The 21,750-nt window shown below is 38.8% G+C and overlaps 1 protein-coding gene across 5 annotated transcripts in view; it reads right to left on the bottom strand.

Moving 5' to 3' along the window:
* Positions 1-21,750, bottom strand: part of LOC105498333 (GRB2 associated regulator of MAPK1 subtype 1) — a 200,164-nt gene that overhangs the window by 28,003 nt on the left and 150,411 nt on the right. For 4 of the 5 annotated variants that reach the window (XM_011770391.3, XM_011770381.3, XM_071085488.1 and 1 more), the window contains one exon: positions 17,123-17,253. In XM_011770391.3, coding sequence (XP_011768693.1) covers positions 17,123-17,253 — 131 coding nt within the window. Of the gene's footprint in view, positions 1-17,122; positions 17,254-21,163; positions 21,270-21,750 lie in introns of those variants that run through there. The other variant, XM_011770412.3, reaches the window with a different exon arrangement.

Here is a 21,750-nt window from a genome sequence, read left to right as displayed (position 1 = left end):
GAAGATAATTGAATCATGGGGGCAGTTTCCTCCAAGCTGTTCTCGTGCGAGTGAGTTCTCATGATAGTGAGTTCTCACGAGATATCATGGTTTTATAAGGGGCTTGCCACATTGCTGGGCACTCATTCTTTCTCCTGTCACCCTGTGAAGAGGTACCTTTATCCATGAGTGTAAGTTTCCGGAGGCCTCCCCAGCCATGCAGAACTGTAAGTCAATTAAATCTGTTTCCTTTATAAATTACCCAATCTTGAGCAGTTCTTTATAGAAGTGTGAGAACGGACTAATACACTTTGACCATATAATGCCAGTAGGGAAAAAACACCAATAAATACTCTGATCCTTTTGGTAGATTTGTTTTTCATAGGGATAAGGGTAGAACAACTCTGAATCATATGTATGTGTATTGTAAGATTGAATGAATGGGTAAATATATTGATGTCTTGGGAGTACAGAGATTTCATTTTGGAAGGAGAGACAGAAACATGGAATGAAGAGCAGGAAAGGCAAGACAGAACTCCTTGGGGTTTGGATTGAAATTAGAGGTATCCATATTAACTCACACTTTTCAGCAGTTATACACACAGACACACATAAACACACACACACACACACAGACACACATAAACACACACACACAAACACACACACACACAGACACACAAACGTATATCTTAGTTTTTTCCTTTCCAAGCAACCAGAAACCGCCCAAATCGTTCCCCACTAAAACGAACCAGGGCTCCCTGGAGAAATTATGAATTCCAAGGGTAGGGCAGAAATGGTACAAGGTGTGCTTGGAACATTTTGTCGTGCCAGAAAGTAAGGTGCTCATAAGATGATGAGAACATGCCAAAAAGACACAGCAACCAGCCTAAATGAGCTCCTACTGCTAAAATCTGGGACAATTTGAGCATCACAATAAATAAAGACCACAATGAATTATAATCTATTGAATAAACAGGAACACCTAAGTCCATGCTGATAGCAAAAAGATGACAAACAAGGAAGACTGGAAAATCATAATTTTGCAACTTATTATTTACTTCATTATTTATTACCATTATACTTTCTACTATTATAACTTTATTATAGTAAAAAATCATTTTATATAAGAATCATCAATAGATGCCAAATTTATAGGAGTTTGATTAAGGAGGTTATATGCATGGTCTTAGTGTCTTTTCCCAGAATGCTTATTCACTGCAAGGGGAGAAAAGTAACTATACAGTGGAGAATATACCTTGGACAGTACCTTGACCAGGTTATCAAATTTAGTATCACCAAAGAGAGGCATACTGACATCCTCTACCTCTGAATGTGACTTCCTGAGAAGTTCATGACCTTGCTTATGTACCATTCTAGCCAAAACTATTATGGAAATCTCATCATGAGGAAATATCAGACAAACCCAAACTGAGAAATATTCTATAAAATACCTGGTGTATATTCTTAACAAAATGTCCATGCCAGAAAAGACAAAGAAAGGCTGAACAACTGTTCCAGATTAACATGAAATAAAGAGAAGTGAAAAGTAAAGCAATAAAGTACACTTTTGGGACATCCGGCCAACTTGGAATCAGGACTATAAATAAAAGTATTGTTATCACTGCTAATGTTCCTGAATATACTGTGTTTACATAAGAAAAAACCCTTATTCTTAGGAAATATACACTAATGTATTAAGGGGTAGGGGACATAATGCATTCAGAAAAAGGTAAGTTACATTACGCATGTGTGTATGTGTATATGGGTGGAGACTGGGGAAACGGGTAAAACAAATGTGCTAAAAAGACAAAAGTTGGTGAATCTGGGTAAAGTGATAGGGTGTCCTCTTTTTATTCTTGCAACAATTCTTTAGAACTGAAATAATTTAAAAATGAAAGGTTGAAAAATGTGGCTTTTCCACATAAACTTTAGAATCATTTTGTCTATGGTTTGTAATGATAATTTTATTGTAGTACATTAAATCTACATGGTGTTTTGGCAAGAAGTGACATCATTGTAATAGCATTTCCAAAGAGGCACATAATTCTCATCATTTATTCAGATCTTTTATTTCCCTTATTAGTATTTAATTCTGCCTGCATTACCAACCCCTGGACACTGCTGTTGAGTCATAGTTGTTGAATACGTTTTACTGCTATTCTGCATGTCCAGTGTCTTACTGTAATAGTTCTTTTTTTCAGTTACTTCTCTTGGGATTAGGTGATTATATCTTACACAAATGATGAAAAATTTATCCTTATCCTTTCAATTTTCATCCATTCTCTCTCATAACAGAGTGGTGGTGGTGACAGTGAGCATTTTAGTGTTTCAGATTTTAATGAGAATATTGTCAGTGTTTTAATATAAAAATATGAGAAGTTTGTTTAAGATATTCTTAATCATGTAAGTAATGTCTTTCCAATACTAGTTTTCTAAAAGTTTCTACAAATAAAATTTTTAAAAGTTTTAATAAAATGTTGATTCTATATCCAATTAAGATGGTCATATGTTTATTTTTGTTGTTGTTGTTGTTTTGTTTTTGAGATGGAGTCTTGCTCTGTCACACAGGCTGGAGTGCAGTGGCTTGATCTTGGCTCACTGCAACCTCTGCCTCCTGGGTTCAAGCAATTCTACTGCCTCAGCCTCCTGAGTAGCTGGGATTACAGGAGTGAGCCACCATGCCTGGCCCATATGTTCATTTTTCACTTCTCTAATACACTGATGATATAATAGGTTCCCAAATATTTAAATAATTCTACATGCTTGAAATAATCTCTACATGATCATAGTACACTTAAGACAATATTGTATAATTCTCTGATAGTACCTGATCTATGATGTGGTCATCTTTGTCACAGATAAGACTGGCCTACAGTTTTACTATGCATGTTTTATCAGGTTTTGGTATCAGGCTTACATTAAACCTAAGCTTGAATTTTTTTCTCACGTTAATAAAAATGTCTGGGTAAAGTAACTGACAATATTCATACCACATACTGAGTGGCGATCAGCAATATGTGTTTAGAAAACTAGGAAAAGCAACCTTTGTAAATAATTTCTTACCTTCTATTCTAGGTCATCTCTGTATAATTTTAATCTTTGGAACAAGTAATTTGTCAATCAACATTAGTACTGTAAAAAACAAACAGCTTTGTTGTTTCCATAGTGAAGTGAATTTCTCTGTAGGAGACATTATAAGTACAGAAATCACAGCACAATATTGTTTTAACGGGAATATATGCTGCTAAGGCTTAGAGTCCATTTTGGATGATTCAGATAAGTATTGCTATTATTTTTTTAACAAGATCTCAACCTAACTGTGTTTACTTTTAGTACTTCAGTATTCATCTGGTTCTAACATAGATGCTAGGGATCTAAATTCAAGCCTAGGAAGTTAAATAAATTTTACCTTTTTTTTTTTTTTTTTTTTTTTTTGAGATGGAGTTTCGCTCTGTCGCCCAGGCTAGAGTGCAATGGTGTGATCTTGGCTCACTGCAACTTCCACCTCCTGGGCTCATTTGATTCTCCTGCCTCAGCTTCCCAAGCAGCTGTGACTACAGGCACGTGCCACCATGCTCAGCTAATTTTTGTATTTTTAGTAGAGATAGGGTCTCACCATATCGGCTAGGGTGGTCTTGAACTCCTGACCTTGTGATCCGCCTGCCTCAGCCTCCCAAAGTGCTGGGATTATAGGCGTGAGTCACCGCGCCCGGGCGGCTTTTTATTTGGAATAATTTCAGATTTGCAGAAAAGTTACAAAGGCAGTACAGAAAGTTCCTGTATACCCTTTACTTAGCTTCTGTTAACATCTTATGTGACCATGGCATGTTTATCAAAACTAAGAAATTTACATTAGTACAATACTGTTACATAAAGTACAAGTTTTATTTGGATTTCACCAGTTTTTTCCCATGAGTGTCATTTTGATATCCCAGGATCAAGCCAGGATACTACATCGCCTCTAGTCCTCTGATCTGTGAATTTCTTGGCTTTGTTTCTAAGGCTTTGACAGTTTTGAAGAATATAGCTTAGGGTTTTTGTTTGTTTAGAGCTAATATATCATGTGTAAATGACAGTGCTTGACACATACAAGGGCTTTCCTTTTCCACAGGACCTGCAGTTTCAAGTTTTCAGTTATTATTATTTTTTTTTTCTCGGCTTTTTTTTTTTTTTTTTTTTTTTTTAAAGAAACTGGGTCTTGCTATGCTGCTCAAGCTGTATTTCAATTTCTGGGCTCAAGTGATCCTTCTGCCTCAGCCTCCCAAGTGGCTGGGACTAGAGGAACAGGCTGCTTTGCCTGGGTCCTGGTTTCAGTTATTTTATCTCTTGACTTAGGTCACCAAGAATCATCTGCTATCAATTTTAGCTTTTGGTTTATCCCTAAGGCTTTTACTTGCAACCAGCATCTAGTTAAACTTATAAAAATATAGATCAAAGGTCAGTAAACTACTACCCACAGTCCAAACCTAGCCCACGACTTGGTTCTGTAAATAAAGTTTTATTGGGACACTGCCACACCCATTCATTTATAAATAGTCTATAGCTGTTTATACGCTATGATGGCAGTGCTGAGTAGCTGCAACAGTGACTGTACAGCTTGCAAACTCTAAAATACACGCTCTCTGTTCCTTTACAGTAAAAGTTTGCTGATACTGGGTATAGATGGATGAAAAGAACCATGGCCTTTGGAAACTGACAGGTACAATACTATTAGCTAAACTACAAGCTGAGTTTGAATCTTGCCTTTACAGTGTAGTGACCACAGACAAAATGCTTTTAGTTTTTTGAGCCTTAGGTTCCTCACCTATAAAATGGAACACCACCATCTATTTTGCAGGCTAAGTGAATGTATGTAAACAAATGCTTACAGTGCTTGGCACATGATAGGCTCTCAATAAATGGAGGCCATCGTTACCCTATTATTTTTATTAACAAACCATTTTACTTCTTTAAATTGTTTCACATTGCCTTTCACATCTCTGTATTTTCACATGGATTTCTAAGTTTTTGTTTCCTACTGTGTTCAAGCCCAAACCACTACTTCCAAGCACTATCCTTCTCTCTGTACTGAATACTGTTCATGTTTTTATTGACTATGTTATCCCAGAATAAAACTTAATGCCAGAATAGAGCCTGAAATATCATTACAGTTATATCCCAAAGGATGTGAACATACGGAAATAATTCAAAATATACCATTTTAGAATAGTCTAGTCTGCAAAACTCTCAGCTGCACTGTTATACTTCCTTTTTATTAGAACTTTGTGAAAAACTTGGCGAGTCACCCATTTGAATAAAGATGGAGACAGGGATGGAGACAGGGATGAAGATGCAGACAGGGATCTGCAAACTAAAAAATACGTTTCTATCTGTTTAAATCAATATTTACTAAATTTTTCCTAATTTATCTTTATAAACATACACCTTCCAGAATTAAGAAATAAGTCTAGTGAAGTACTGCACAGCAAATGAACTGAAAGATAATGTTCACCAGTTTTTGAGACTCATATCAGACAGTACACATACAGAATATAAGCAGATCAAAGTTATCCTTACTAAATGTCACTATCTGGGCACATTCAACAGTTTTGTCTACATTTTCGTGTAGGTGTGTACTTCTTAAGTAACTTACTCCTACTCTCATACATAAAAATGCGTAACATATGTGAGAACAATCTGCAATCCCATGCTTCCAACTCTGAAGTCATTATTAATGCTAACAATTAGCCCTGAATAAATTATAAAACTAACGTACTGACCAAATTTTGTGGTCACTGCCAGTGACAGATGAAAAATCTCATAAATAACTTCTCTTTCCTTAGCAGTAGAGCCAAATCGTCTCCTCAGGTTTCTACAGATGTAATTTATTTGCCTAATTTCTTTCCTCTTTTTTTAATAGCAAAAGAAACAATGCATTCTGTCTAAGTGCTTCCGTATGTGTGTCTGGTTAACATTTCCAGTTTCAGTGTTTCCTGAGAGGAAGTAATTCGAAGTGTGTTATCTAAACAACTCTAATAGGTCTAATCCAGGAAACTATCAGGGTTTTACTTTTTACTGCTCATAATGCCGCTCAGAATTAATATCCCATGGTCAAGAAACATTTTAAAACACTGACGTAAAATTTTAAGCTTGTGGACATGCACACATTCTCTCTCTCTCTCTCTCTCTGAAGGTTCTGGCAATAGGAAATCTGTTCTCTAACAATTGTTCTAATAACAATTGTTCAAACATGTAAGAGGTTAAAATTCCAACTCATAAGATAAAATCAGGAATGATCTGATTGATATATAGGTTATATAGACAATATTTGATTAGTATTATGTTATGTCTTCCCAAATTAAATTTTCATTACTCTTTATTTTAGGAAAATGACAGCAAATGAAAGAAAATTGCATTAAGAGTTAAGATAAATGTTAATCCTAGGGGTTTTATATATATATATATATATATATATATTTTTTTTTTTTTAACACAAAATAGGGCAAGAATGACAAGTACAATGGCAAAGGTTTCATTTGTGATGCCACAGCAGAGGGCTTGCCAACTGGTAGTTTTTCAGAGGGCCCAAAATCTCAGATGACAAAAAAAGCACAGCTATCTTCAAACATTGAAATAATTAACCTCGCAATTGTATCCAATTTATCATTCTGAATGGATCTTGAAAATAATGACATCTGACTCACCCTAAAGGAAACATATAATTTTGAAAAACTGGAAAATAAAAAGTGGCTATATCTAAATACATTCCATTTTCATTTTAAATATCCCTTTTCACATCTGACGAAATTCAGGTTGCGCAGGAATCAGTAATTTCTGACCTCTCTGGACCATAGCCAAGAACGAGGCAGTGAGCTAACCAAAACGATGGGATGTTGTTGACGTTAGGTCTTATGGTGAAAGCCTGTGAGGTCCTTAAATCAGTGTACTGATTCCTAAAACTCCACTAAACATGATTGCCAATTTACAGCCTTAGCAAAACTGAAGTGAAAAATTAAACTAAAAATAGGGACTGTTAAGAAAGATATTCTGAAAAAGACACAAGAGGCAAACAAGACAACAAACCTTTCAAGGTTTTTAAACAAAAAAATTTAAAAAAATTAAATTATGAGACCATAAAATATCAAATTCTCAGGGCTGATGGTCTCTACATATAAAGGCAAAAGTTATACTCATCTCAAGTGGGGCTGAGTGCTTTCATCAATTATAAAACCGGAGACAGTGGCAAGTTTAAATTTTGTTCAAGTACTGTCTTTAAGATAGTAGAAAATGTATTATAAAATACTGAAAGGAAATTATAGTCATTTTGGACAAAATTCTGTTAACATTCACAGTTACTCCAAAAACTGGCTAGTTAGAACTACTCATGCCCTAAAGACTCCAGAGAGTAGGTAGAAAATGCTGGAGCAAGTAATTCTTACCCATTTTGAAAAATCACAGGAAAAGATGGTCTCTCTGACATTATTATTAACTTAAAACGCATGATTCTTTTTCTGAATTCTTGAGATGGAAACTAAGAATCACATTTTAAACAAGGAATGGTGAGTTACAACTGAACTACACTCTGGAAACAAAACAAAAAACCCCGAAGAATACTAAATGTTTCAGTACTACTAGCTTGTATGATTTTACAGGACAACCACAGGATGGCCCATGTACGCAGAGCAAAGTCTACTAATAAACTATTTTTGTGTTTTCAAAGACAAAAAATGACCAGGAGGATGGCAGAGCATAAGTAGTTATAACAAGAGTAGAATCACAAGCGGCCCAGTCTGTAGTTTTTTCTGCTAAAATGAATAAAGAAAGTAACATAGGCAGGGCGCAGTGGCTCACACCTGTAATCCCAGCACTTTGGGAGGTCAAGGCAGGCAGATCACTTGAGATCGGGAGTTTGAGACTAGCCTGACCAACATGGAGAAACCCTGTCTCTACTAAAAATACAAAATTAGCCAGGCATGGTGGTGCATGCCTGTAATCCCAGCTACTCGGGAGGCTGAGGCAGGAGAATTGCTTGAACCCGGGAGACAGAGGTTGTGGTGAGTTGAGATTGCGCCACTGCACTCCAGCCTGGGCAACAAGAGTGAAACTCCGTCTCCCCCCCGCCCCCCGCCCCCCAAAAGAGAAGGCACAGTCTAACTGGTCAGCAGAAGTGAAAAGTCTTCATTTTTTCAGCACTTTTTCAGATGGCAACTTTTAAAAGTGTAACTAATATGTTAAAATAAAAGGCACATGGATTGCATCAAATCTACGACTTTAGAAAATATATTGGCTGCTTTTCAGTAACTTGGAAGTCTTGGAAGACATTCAGAGTTTGGTATCAAGTTGCATTAATCATATTAAACTTTAAAATCTGTGTTTATTTATTCAGCAATGCATTTTAGTCATGTCGGTGTATCTTTAACACTGCTTCAAGCAACAATATAAGACCCCAACCTCTGGTCTGGCTGTTTTATTAATACTGGTTAGCACTCTAAAAATTGTGGGTTAAGACCTTATGGAGTTTGAAGGAGTTCATTCTGACATGTGATGTTTAAATTATCAGAAACTACATTGATATTGATAGAGTGAAAAGATCAAAATAAGTGTGAACAAATGTGAACATGAAAGAGCCAATCCTCTAAGATGGATCCTGAATGGCTAACCGGGTCTAAATTTAAAAGACAGCCAACCAACCATTTGCTGACTGAAGGTCACACATGTGCTCTGAGCTCCTGGAAAACCCATGCCTCCATTCAACTTTGGGACTTTCAGAGCTAATGCGAACCAACCAATTAGAACTCACCAGCCTCAGGCAATCAGGGCTCAGCAGCACTAACTAATTGTGTTTCAATCCTTCATTTGCTATATGGACCTGACTGAGAGCTTGAGTGGGCACTGTTGCTATAAAACCCGGGACCCTCCCTTTGTTCTCTGAAATTGCATCTTCATTTTACACTGAAGGCTATCTCTCCACAGTCTGCAAATTGTTCACTGGAAGAGTCTTTCCTTCAAATTCCTATTTCAGAGAACTTTTGTTCATATAAGCTGCAAGATTTTATTTTTTAAATACTGGCACCATACTTTACTATTAATAAGATATAAAAAGGTACATGTATAACATTCATAAAAGCTGCCAAATCCTGTGTGTCAGACCATAAATGTTTCAGAAATACAAATGACAGGATTTTGGTTATACTGCACTACATGCCATAATGATTGAACATGTTTGTATTTTTTAAAAAGGACAATAAATTAAACTGTACAAGCTATTGTGTCAAAGTGAAAGTACATTCTGATCACAATCTTGGGCCTTATCTCAAATCCACAGAGTGTGATGGAGCAGAGAGGTGACTGGATTGTATTAGGAGACCTGGTTTCTATGTTGGGCTTTGCTGCTGAGTCATTTTGTGGCTTCACATGAATCAATGAAGTCAGCTAACACAGCTGTTTCTCAGTTTTCATATTTGCTAAAAGAAGTATGATTAGGCAACGTGGAAGGGCCTTTCCAGATCTCAAATGTGATGATTATAACAACTCAAAGTCTGTAAACTTCCTAGTCCTGTTGGATAATTTATATAGTATTTTATCATTTTACTCTTGGTCACGTTTCTTAGTTTTGCAAGACTCTAGTTTTTTCACTTAAGTTCTCTGAAACTTATGTTTTCTCCAATTAAAAAGAGGCACCTCTGGGTATACATACACAATGGAATACCATTCAGCTTTAAAAAGGAGGAAAATCATGTTATCTGTGGCAACATGAATGAACCTGGAGGGTATTATGCTAAGCAAAATAAGCCAGGCACAGAAAGACAAATACCACATGGTCTCATTTATATGTGGAAACTAAAAACATCACACTCATAGATACAGAGAGAATGGTGGCTGTGAGAGGCTGGAGAGTGGGGAGAATGGGAAGATGCTGGTCAAAGGGTACATGTTCCAGGTAGAATGGGGGAAAATAAGTATTGAGAGGTGATGGAAATGTTAATTAGCTTGATTCAACCATTCCACACTGTATACGTGTATCACAGCATCACTTTATCAATATCCAAAGAAAAGGTACCACTGAAATCCTTCTCCCCACATCACAGTGGCTCTGCTGCTAGGCACTGACACCCCAGCCCACAGCAGGTACCAAAGCAGTTAATCAGAAGCTGATATGCTGGTGACAGGGCTGTCACCTCAGCTCCTGGCCAGACGATGCACACAGTACGGAAGTGGTTCTGAAGAGGTTGAGGCAGGCAGAGGCGGCGACTGTATACCACATCTGACTGAACTTCACATTCCTGAGGGGGTAACTTTCTCTAATGGAGACAATGTAAACTTGTTACTTTGCCTCTGGGGAAATCTATGCTGGAACAGCTGAAAGTATGGCTCTTACTAGCTAGCTGGAGCTAAAATAGCAACATTATAGTATACAGATTAGGGTATTTGGGCTCTCAGACTTGAGAGTCGTAATTTTAATGTAGAAAGCTTCTGGATTACATCAGTGAAGACAGGATGCCTCGGACCCAGTGCCAAATCGAAGGCCACCCTTTTCCCCCTCTCTCTCTATAACTGTCACAGTAAAGATAGAACTTAAATTAAAACTTAATTGGTTAGTCATTATTTTGATGGCAGGAAATGCAGGCGGGGTAAATTTTCTCATCTTTATTGGGCTGAGTTTGAAAGGCTGGAAGACATTTAAAATAATTCAGTAGTTAGTAGTGTAGTAAGGTCTCCAAAAAAGTATTTGAAGTGAAGGGGTATTTCGAAACCACAACAAAGAACAGCTACTATGTACTGAGTTGTTAACAGTAAGTCACTAGGGAGAAAGTATTACATAAAGAGTAAGCAGGCCAGGCATGGTGGCTCGTGCCTGTAATCTCAGTATTTTGGGAGGCTGAGGAGGGAAGATTGCTTGAGGCCAGGGATTCAAGACCAGCCTGGGCAACATTGTGAGATGTTCATCTCTACAGAAAAATTTTAAAAATCAGCCAAGTGTAGTGGTGCATGCCTGTAGTCCTAGCTATTTAGGAGGCTGAAGCAGGAGGATCACTTGTGCCCAGGAGTTTGAGGCTGCAATGAGCTATGAGAGCGCCACTGTACTCCAGCCTGAGTGACAAAGCATGTTTCTTAAAAAAAAGAAAGAGGGGGAGAGAGAGAGAGAGAGAGAGAGAGAGAGAGAAATAAGAGAGGTGAAAAAAAGAAACAGAGAAAGAGGGAGGGAGAGGAAGGAAGGGGAGAGGAGGGATAAGAGAAAAGAGGCCAGGCACAGTGGCTCACCCCTGTAATCCCAGTACTTTGGGAGGCCGAGGAGGGTGGATCACTTGAGGTCAGTTCAAGACTAGCCTGGCCGACATGGCGAAACCCCGTCTCCAATAAAAATACAAAAATTAGCCAGGAATGGTGGCGCACACCTATAGTCCGAGCTACTCGGGAGGCTGAGGCAGGAGAATCACTTGGACCTGGGAGGTGGAGGTTGCAGTGAGCTGAGATCACACCATTGCACTCCAGCCTGGGTGACAGAGTGAGACTCTGTCTCAAAAAAAAAAAAAAAAAGAAAAAGAAAAGAAAAGAAACAGAAGGAGTAAGTGAAATAATCTTAATCTGTGGTGGGAATTTTTTAAATGTGAAACTAAACTTTTTATGATTTTATGTTCTGAACCAAGGATTGGCAAACCTTACCTTACAGGTCAAGATAGCAATAATTTTAGGCTCTATAGGCTATATAGATATATATATCTATATATTTTGGGTTGGATAATCCTTTGTTATGAGAGCCTGTCCTGTGCATATAGTCTCCGCTGCAACTACTTAATTGTGCTGTTGGCATAAAAGCAGCCATAGACAATACATAAACACATGGACATGGCTTTGTTCCAATAAAACTTTATTTACAAAAACAGGCAGTTTGCCCACAGACTAGCTTGCCAGCCCCCTTATTAGACATTTGCAAAGTACTTGAGTGCATTACTTTACTTAATTCTGATGACAAATCTATGAGGTGGGTAGTATCAGTTCCATTTTGTAGGTGAAGACACTGTGGGCTCAGGTTGTGTGACCCACCCATGGTCAGAGTCAATGCCTAGGGCAGGGTTCTGAACTCAGCTCTGAGTTCAGAGCCTGAGCCACTACACAGTCCAACTCACTCTTTAGATCATGGTGGCCTGCTTGGAGAAAAATATATGGCTTGAAAATTGTTAGTGCAGCTGTTTTTATTATTAAAAGGAGGGGTATGAGCCTTCAGTTGGAATGGGCAACTCAGAAAGAGGACATTTTCTGACTTTGGAAGTAAACATGAGAAGAAAGGTGGTTAATGAAAAAACGAAGAGAGATAAGAGAAAAAGCCTATTACAGTTAAAAAAAAAAACCCCACAAATATGCAGGAAAGCAAGTAAACAAAAACAGTATTCTTACCCTGAAAACTAAAAACCAGATGGATAAAGAAAAAAAATGTGAAAGAGACAGGTGACTGCTATTCCCAAAACATGGAATTCCTTTAGCTTTGCAGGGATTAGAGGAGATATAAACAAATGATCAGTGAGAGGTATCCTGCCCACATAGCCTTTTATTTTCTTGACTCTCTCATCTCCATTTTCTGTTTCTACTACCTCAGCTGCTCACTCAAATGGACATACTTAGATTGGAAAATAGAGCTACTCCTGTCATTACTGACCTCACTGCCTAAAGTTAAATTTCAAGAGTTTTATACTCTACCACCACCTCCTATTTCGCATCTCATTTTCTCAAACATATCTATCTCATAAGTCCAATTTTCATTGGGGCTACACTTCTATTCACACTTGGTTAGCCAGTAGCGATTCTTCTTTTTTTGTTGTTTTTTGAGATGGAGTCTCACTCTGTCACCCAGGCTGGAGTACAGTGGTGCAATCTCGGCTCACTGCAACCTCTGCCACCCAGGTTCAAGTAATTCTCCTGCCTCAGCCTCCCGAGTAACTGGGATTACAGGCGGGCACCACCATGCCCAACTAATTTTTGTATTTTTAGTAGAGACTGGGTTTCACCATATTGGCCAGGCAGGTCTCGAACTCCTGACCTCAAGTGATCCATCCGCCTTGGCCTCCCAAAATGCTGGGACTGCAAGCATGAGCCACTGCACCCAGCCCCCAGTGAGGATTCCATGGCTCAGTGCGACCTGTCACTCACTCTAGGGAACACTCCATCAACATCTTTTCTGATCTCTGCTATATTCACTGGGAGAACCTCAACTCTGATTAAACTCAGCTCCTTTTCTACTCTATACCTGCATCGAGGGAGCTGAAAATGGCTGCAAGAAAGAAAGGGTGGTGCTGAGTAATCTCACTTGAAACTTACCTTGACAAAACTCTAGGACCACCCCACTGTACTGTCCTGGTTAACTCACTTTCCAGTCTCAGAGCTGATTATTATTTGCTTCCTATCAAGGCCACTAATGACCTTCACATTTTGCTAAATTTTACGGTTAGTTCTCAGTCCTCATCTAATTCAATTACTAAGTAGCATTTGACACAGTTGCTCATTCCTTCTTGAATCTTGGCTTCTGGGACACGATATGCTCCCAGCCATCCTCCTACCTCACTGCTATCCCATCCAGTCTTCTCTTCTAGACCCCTAACTGCTGGGGTACTCCAGGGCTCAGTCCTCAGAGCTCTTCTCCTTTTAATCTTGTCTGTAGGTTAATGCTTCTCAACCTTGGCACTACTGACATTTTGGGTTGGATAATCCTTTGTTATGAGAGCCTGTCCTGTGCATCACAGAACGTTTAGCAGCAACCCCACCTTCTACCCACTAGATAACAGTAACATCCTCCACCCCGTAGTCATGACAATCAAAACTGTGTACAGACACTGCCAATGTCCCCTGAGGGACAAAGTCATTCCTGGTTGAGAACCACTGGTATAGGTAAAATCAACTAGACCCGTGGCTTCAAATGTCTTCCAGAAGATGATGAGTCCCAGCTATATATTCTGAGCCTATTATCTAAGCTCCTGGCCTGCAGATCCAACTGATTCTTGGTATCTCCACTTGGAGATAGTATTAATGCTTGTTTATGTATTTATCTTCTACCTCCCCTACTAGACTAATTTCCATGCAGTGAGGGACTTGCATATTCACCATTCAGCCCCAGTGCCTGGAGTAGTGCTGGGCATATAGTAGGTGCTCAAAATATATGTGCTGGTTAAAGAATTAAACACTTAATACATATGAATTCATTTCATGCAGTTAATCAATGATGGGGGCAATCAAGCAGGTAGTTTTCAACACATCAAGGTATCTTTTAAAGACAAATTTTAGTTCCAAATTAAAAATAACGTTTCATTTTTAAACAAATGTATAAATAGTACTAGTATTCGCCAGTACATTTAAAATTTGAAGTTTAAATTTTGCTACAGTTTGGGAAGAAACCCAGAACTAGAGTTCCCATTCTTTCAATACTTTTGCTTTATTTTATATTCTCATTATGATTAATTTCAGTTTGGACTTGTAAATACATATATCAAAATACATATGTATATTTATTTCTAATAATAATTATGTCTTTTGACTATCATGATGCCAGATAACTATCAATTTTTAACTGCAAGTGCTTTTCTCAGTGGTTTATCCTTTTGGTTTAATTTATGCTGTATCTGAAGTAGAGGACAGAGGGTGAAATCTTCTAAGGAGGTTTGAAATCTTTCTTTAAAAAACTGCTTCTTGGATAATAGCTACATTTATGAGTAAAGAGTATTGTTTTTAATTTTTTCCTACCTTCTCCATGAGAATAACCAAAATCCCATTTCTTTAACTCCTCCCCTGCTTAGTTCTTAGTTCTCACACAGACAATAATCCAGTCTTTTTTTTTTTTTGAGACAGAGTCTCACTCAGTCACCCAGGCTGAAGTGCAGTGGTGCGATCTCAGCTCCCCGCAATCCCTGCCTCTTGGGTTCAAGCGATTCTCCTGTCTCAGCACCCCCACAAGTAGCTGGGATTACAGGTGTGTGCCACCAGCCCAGCTAATTTTTGTATTTTTAGTAGAGATGGAGTTTCACGTTGGTCAGGCTCGTCTCGAACTTCTGACCTCAGGTGATCCAACCGCCTCAGCTTCCCAAAGTGCTGGGATTATAGGCATGAGCCACCATGCCCTGGCTTAATCCAGTCTATTTTTAATTAAAGAAGACCATGACTTCCAGCCTTTATTTTTGGTCCAGGTAGTATCCAGACAAACTTTTCGATAACTATCCTTAGTTTATTTATTTACTTGTGTGTTTATCACTAAGCACAAAACCTTTTGTGTATATCTTTATGTAAATTTCCTGAGGTTCCTGTAACAATCCTTCTTTGAACAGAATTGAATAAATGACTCATGTAAGCTAGAGGTGATGGCACCTTAAAACTCCATAAGTAACAGACTAGAAATATTAAATATTTATGTTTGCACAGCACGGAACTCAACCCAAATCCAATTAGTTTTATGGATGCTATAAGCTCACATTTCACACACTTAACTGTGCCTTTGAACTCTTAAATGATATTCTCTATCAAACACATTTTAATGAATACATTCAGTCATGGTACTCTATATTTAAAAAAGAACTCTAACAAAATGTATAAATTTCAGTATTATCCTCTCAGTCATTCCTGATTTAATACAAATTCACCAAGAAAAGTTGCTAAAGGCATTTTTAAAAAAACAGTATACATGAGCAATATGTGACCAAAGATGGAAATGCTGCATTTTAATACTGGAGAAAATCTTTAAAAATCACTTTAAAATTTACATTTGATTTCTTATTGTTTATTAGCAAATGAAATATTTTTCTAGAAAGGAGTTTAAAACTACTAACTTTCCTTTCTAAAAAAAACTTTTTTTCATTTAGAGAATTCTAAATATGTTTTAGGGAGAAATTTAAATCATATCAAAACACTAAAGGAACAGGATTTAACTTCTGACCAATGAGTCTAGGTATGTTTAAAAATGAACATGTTTGCACAAGTTTTCACTGTAAACAAATGCAAGCTGTCTTGACCGCTCATATACTAGGGCCACTGAAAAAGTTAAAAATGATAAATATTTTTGTATGTAAGCATAATTTACTTAGTAAAGATTTTTACAAAATATAAAATCTCACTCATCTTAATAATAAAACTAAAAGAGCGTAGACCAAAGCAGCTGTATTTGAGAACTGGAAGAAGAAATGACTTAGCTTAGACAATGAAATGGGCAGAACCCTTTCTCCAATAAGGGGCTGTTCTGGACATCTCCTCCCTTTCCTGAAGAGTGTGGGTGGACTGACTCATCCACAAAGACACTGCTGCATTCTTGGGCCAACAACACACCATGTAGTCTGTTTTTCACATAGAGTGGATTTCTAAGAAACAGGAATCTTGCCCCGCTAAACCTTGAAATGTTCCGAGAATGTGATTTAGGTGGACTTTGGGCTGAAATGACATTAAGGAGAAAACCCCTTCAATGTGAACACTTTCTAAAGTGTTTTATAACTGTGGGTATTGCTGGAGAAAACGTAGAGGATTTGCAGGCAACACGATGGGCCTGGTTGGTGGCTTGCTTCTCTGGTCAGTCCCTCTTCAGCAGCAAGGCTAGTCAAAGAACCTCACTCAACATCTGGACGGGGACTGTACTGTCCCTTTAAGAATGCAGAACAAATGGAGCACAGCAAACACTATATAGCTTTTCTCTGGGCGACATCAGTTTTCTTTGTGTATAGTGAAATAGATAGTCCGCAAAAAATGGAATGAATACATGCTGACTTCAAGCAATGCTTAGACACCTATTCTTTCTCTGTATTTTTTTCTTTCTTTCTTTTTAAAATAAGTGCTTGGTATTCTTTAGTTTCATCATATCCCTTTTGCTCCCAGAAGTGGAGATCTGGCTAAACACTGATACATATTAGGAAATGAAGTCCAAATTTAAAAAAAAATATCACTTATCTGCCTCAACAGCTACAGTTTTGAACTCAGATATCAGTTTTAAATTCTAACAAAAGATAATGCTAATAAATACAGAAGCAGTCAGGGAGTCAGGGCAGCTACAATATACGTGGTTTTTGGCTACTGCCACTAACCCATTAGGAAGGTGAAACTCTCCTGGGAGACACAGATGAACACTTACTGTGAACATCCAGACTTGAAAGTTAAATTATCTTTAGTGAATGTAAATATTTGGTGCTTCAAGAGCTACCTTCACGTTGAATGTGATATCCTCCATGACGTACACGCGTTCAGGAAATGCCTTAGCCACCTCCTCCACACTGTTGAAATATTGCACTGGCTCCTTTATATCTCGGTCTTGTTCCAGCAGCTTGAATTGCCCTAAAACACATGATAAACAGAAGAGATCTAAGATGTTTATGCTGGACTGCTGTTACCACGGCAACAGCATCCTCTCTCTTTAGTCCAGCCCTTCCTTGTCAAAGATTCCTGTTCATCATTAATTTTTTTAAAAAAGGCATTATGGTAGGTTCCATCAAACTAGAAGGTAGAGAGATTTTAAAATCAGCTTTAAAATGAAAATAAACTGCATTCTTTTTGTTTACGTTTAGAGTTTATTCCCAGATGTCCAAAATCAAACTGAATGAATGCTTACTTGCTGTTTGATTTCAAAGTGAAAACTCACTTTGTTATAAATGGTTGTTTCTAACAGTAAGTTAAACATTGAAGTTACCTTGCCCATTAGTTGTAATAAGAACCACACATTTACATTCCAAAACCAAGTCTTAGAAGCCTGGGAGAGCTAAGTTTTTAAAATTAGTATTTACATTTTTTTTGCAAATAGAACAAAACGATATAATGGATTCCTGGCTTTCACAAAACTCATATTCTTGGTTACAACAATATGCAGGTCATGTCTAGGGCTCATGAGCTGCTGTAATGTGTGATGCTGCTGAGGCAGAAGCATGGAGCAGCAGCAGACAGCTGTCTGGTGAGCTTCCTTCCAACCACTGAGCCCACCGGCCACTCAGCCTCTGGAGCTCCACGTGGCTCCTTTCTTTCCTTTTACTGCTATATATGAAAATCATGCGAGTAGGCCACATCACGGTCTCCACAATTCACAGGATTTATGAAGAACTTTGAACATATTCCTAAAATATCAAGGATCTATCATGTTGTTTACATTTTCAGTATCTGTGACCCTGCTGCAGCATTTGAGAAGACGGGTTTTCAGTTTGGAATCAAGACCATACGCAACCATGTCAGGGATACAGTGTTTCTTAGTAGTTGTTTTCTGAATCCTGGCTATAATATAATACTTCAGAAACATAAAAGGAATTAAAAGCTATCATGGGGCAGATCTCTCAGGCAGAAACAGGAAAGCTTTCATTCATAATCTCAACACAATTTTTTGAGCATCTACTAGGTGAAGACATTATTCTAGATGCTGGAGATCCATCAATTAATGGAATTAACACAAATCTCTGTTCTCCCAAAGCTTACATTCCAGCAGGAGATGGATACTATAATACACGAGTAAGAGTATACCATGGTAGAAGGTGAGAAGTGCTATTAAATTTAGGGCAGGGTGTGGGGGATGGAGAGCGCAGGGAGAACAGTCAGTGTTGCTGAGACGGTGACCTTTGGTGTAGGTGAGGGAGGGTAGTGCTTGGTAGTTGCAGGTAGAGGTCTCAGAATTCTAAGACTAGGCAACAGTCTGCCCAAAGACTCTCAGGTGGGTGGGGTGCCTGCCTGACGTACTGCCACTATGGCTGGAGTGGGATAAGGGAAGAGGGAAAAGAAAGAGCAGTAGCAGGTAGGCAGACTGTATACGGCCTTTAAAGAGTTGCACTCTTCACCTGAGTGGAATGGGGATTTGAGCAGAGAGGAGGTGATCTAACCAATGCTACAGAAGTATCCCTCTAGCTGGCATGTTGAGAAGATCATAAAGGTGCAAGGCACAGAGGAAGACGACACCAGGTAGAAGGCTCCTACAATAATTTGGGTATGACATGGCAGGGGCTGGGAAGTGGTGACAAAGTGTGAGGATTCCGGCCTGAACAACTCTGAACAGAGCTGACATTGACTGAGACGGGGCAGCTTTGGAGGGTGAAGGGAGCATCAGGGGTTCAGTCAGGACAGGTAAGTCTGAGATGTCTATTGGACATGCAAACAGAGATGTTCAAAAAGTTCTTAGATAGACACAGAAGTGTAGTGGTTAGGAGAGAAGTCTGGCTGGAAAGAATAAATCTGGCATTCATCAGCACACAGATGCTATTTGAAGCCATGACATTTTGATGATGATGACCATGGGCTTGAGTGTGGACAGAGAAAAGGTCTAAGGTTTGAATCCTGGGAGACTGAGAAGGACTGGCCAGGGGAGTGAGAAGAAAACCAAGAGGGGTGCATCCAAGAAGCAAGGTGATCTGATTCCTCCCATGAGCAGGGAGGGGATGTCAAATGCTGCTTACTGGACAGTGAAATGAGGATTGAAAACTGTAGGATTCAGCAACTTGTATTTAATTGAGGACTTCAACAAGAGCAGCAGCAGAAGACTTCAAGAGCTAGGCCAAAGGCTTGGCTGAACTGGATTGAAGGCAGCCTGGGAAGAGAGAAACCAGAAATAATAAGAACGGACACCAGATGATATTTTGGGAGTTCTGCTATAAAACAGAGAAGAGAGATGGAACAGAGGCTACTGACAGGAAGCAGAAGTGAGATGTAGGGAATGTTTTTATTTTCCTTAGTATGATGGGAGAAGAAACAAGCATGCTTGCATGCTGATGGGAACGACCAGCAGAGGGGGACAAGATGATGACAGGAGGAATGATTGGAACCCAATCCTTGAGCAGGCAGAGAAGGTGCATCTGATGTTGAAATGGAGGAGCTGCTTTCAGACAGGAGCATAGGTCGTTCATCTCCAGCCCCAAAAGATGCAGCAGTGGAAGCTGTTGGAAGCTTCTAATTTTTCCAGCCAAAGTTGGAAGGAAGGTATCGGTTGAGAATAAGGTTGAGAGAGGAGTTGTTAGAAGGTTAAGGAAAGAGGAGAAGGTTGTTAAAAAGTCCAATCAGAGTGAACAACGTAGTATGATTGCTGGGCAGCATTTTTTAAGTTCCTACTTGAGGTTCATGGTCATTAATTAAAAGTAAAACCACAGAGTACGGTTGTGTTTTTGTCCAGCCAAAGTCAGATGCACAGAGGCTGGTACAAAGTAGCCAGAGATTCGGATTCAGCCAGAGCTGAGACTACCAAGTGAATATGAGAAGTGAGAGGGGCAAAGGAGTCAGGATGTCACAGGGAGCAATTACGCCATCTGAACATGGACCCTGAGCTGGATAAAATGGACACAAGATCCTGGGTGGGAGGGAAGGGGGTCCAGGAAAAAAGTAATGGGATCAATGGATCATGGATTTTGATGGAATTGAGTTTTGAACCCTAGAGGGAGTGAGCGCAAAAGCCATGCAGAGGAGAGAAGTCAGTGTATGCAGTTGAGAAAATGGAATGATGGAGTTGTTGGTGATGATGTCTGCTAAAGGCTGAGATGGCAAACAGCTAAAGGACTGAGAAACCCAGGGGTATTAAAAGGATCATATTTCTAAGGAAAATCCTCCTTGATAAGGAGAGAAGTATTTCTGGAGAGAATAACAGTGAGCCAGGAACTAAAATGATGTCACAGTGAGGACAGAATCCTAGGCTTAGTAGGTAACTAACAATGATGGGGTAGTGGGTGATACAGTGTGATGAACAAGAGGTTTAAAGCCTGGTGGACAAGTGGTTTAAAGCATAGAGTTTTAGGGAATTGTGAAGTGGAATGGTAAAGGTGATGAGGAAGAATAAAGAGACCATTTATACTCCTCTACTTTGGGGCAAAAAATAGAGCTGTAACCAGAAAGGGCTTCTCTCAGGGAATATCCAAGTTCGGGTTTAACAAGATAAAAGTAATTTCAGAGGAGGCTTTAAGGATATAGACGTTTTGCTGGTGACGGACCATGAGGGAGGAGTTTTCAGGAGTTAAGAGGAAGGTGATAAGGAGAACACAGAGGATAAATCTAGACATGAAAGAACAGCTAATATGCCACGTAGAAATATGTAGGGGTATGAATAATACATTTGAATATACAGTATATGTTACAGTACATACTTTTTGACAAAAAATAAGTTTCTTTTTTAAAAAATAAGGCAATTTCAAAATAATACTTATTTAAACAAATTCTGGTGCTCGCTTCGGCAGCACATATACTAAAACAAATTCTGTCACAAGTTAAACTTTTCATTTGTCTCTATTCTTACCTGGTCCATGCACACATTCTTAACAATTATGGTGTTCTACAGTTTTATACCATGCCCTTGCCCGCCGAGCTGAGCATTTCCCCATACAATGACACCCGTGTCTGCACAGCATTTCATAATGGATTTGACTGTTTTTCCATTCTTACATAATTAGTTTGAGTTAGACAGATGCCTAATTTAACTGCAGACTCTGCCACTTTCAAGTTTTGTGGTGCTGGCAAGTTACAAATCCGCCTGAGCCTTGTTTCCTCACCTGTAAAATGGGGATACTTCAAGGGCTGCCATGAGGATTAAATGCTATGATGCATCCAAAGTATTTAGCATAAGTGACCATTCAACAACTCCTAGCTTCTATTCCTCTTCTCAAGATGTATACAGATTGTCATTTCTTGGGTCACTTTTTTTTTTTTTTTTGGATAGAGTCTCACTCTGTCTCCTAGGCTGGAGTGCAATGGTGCGATCTCAGCTCACTGCAATCTCCTAGGTTCAAGCCATTCTCCTGCCTCAGCCTCCTGAGCAGCTGGGATTACAGGCACACCACCACTCCTGGCTAATTTTTGTATTTTTAGTAGAGACGGGGTTTCACC

This window comes from Macaca nemestrina, chromosome 19 (assembly GCF_043159975.1).
Source record: "Macaca nemestrina isolate mMacNem1 chromosome 19, mMacNem.hap1, whole genome shotgun sequence".
NCBI lineage: Eukaryota > Metazoa > Chordata > Mammalia > Primates > Cercopithecidae > Macaca > Macaca nemestrina.
Note: the sequence above shows the minus strand (reverse complement) of the source record. Positions and strands in the feature narration are given on the sequence as shown.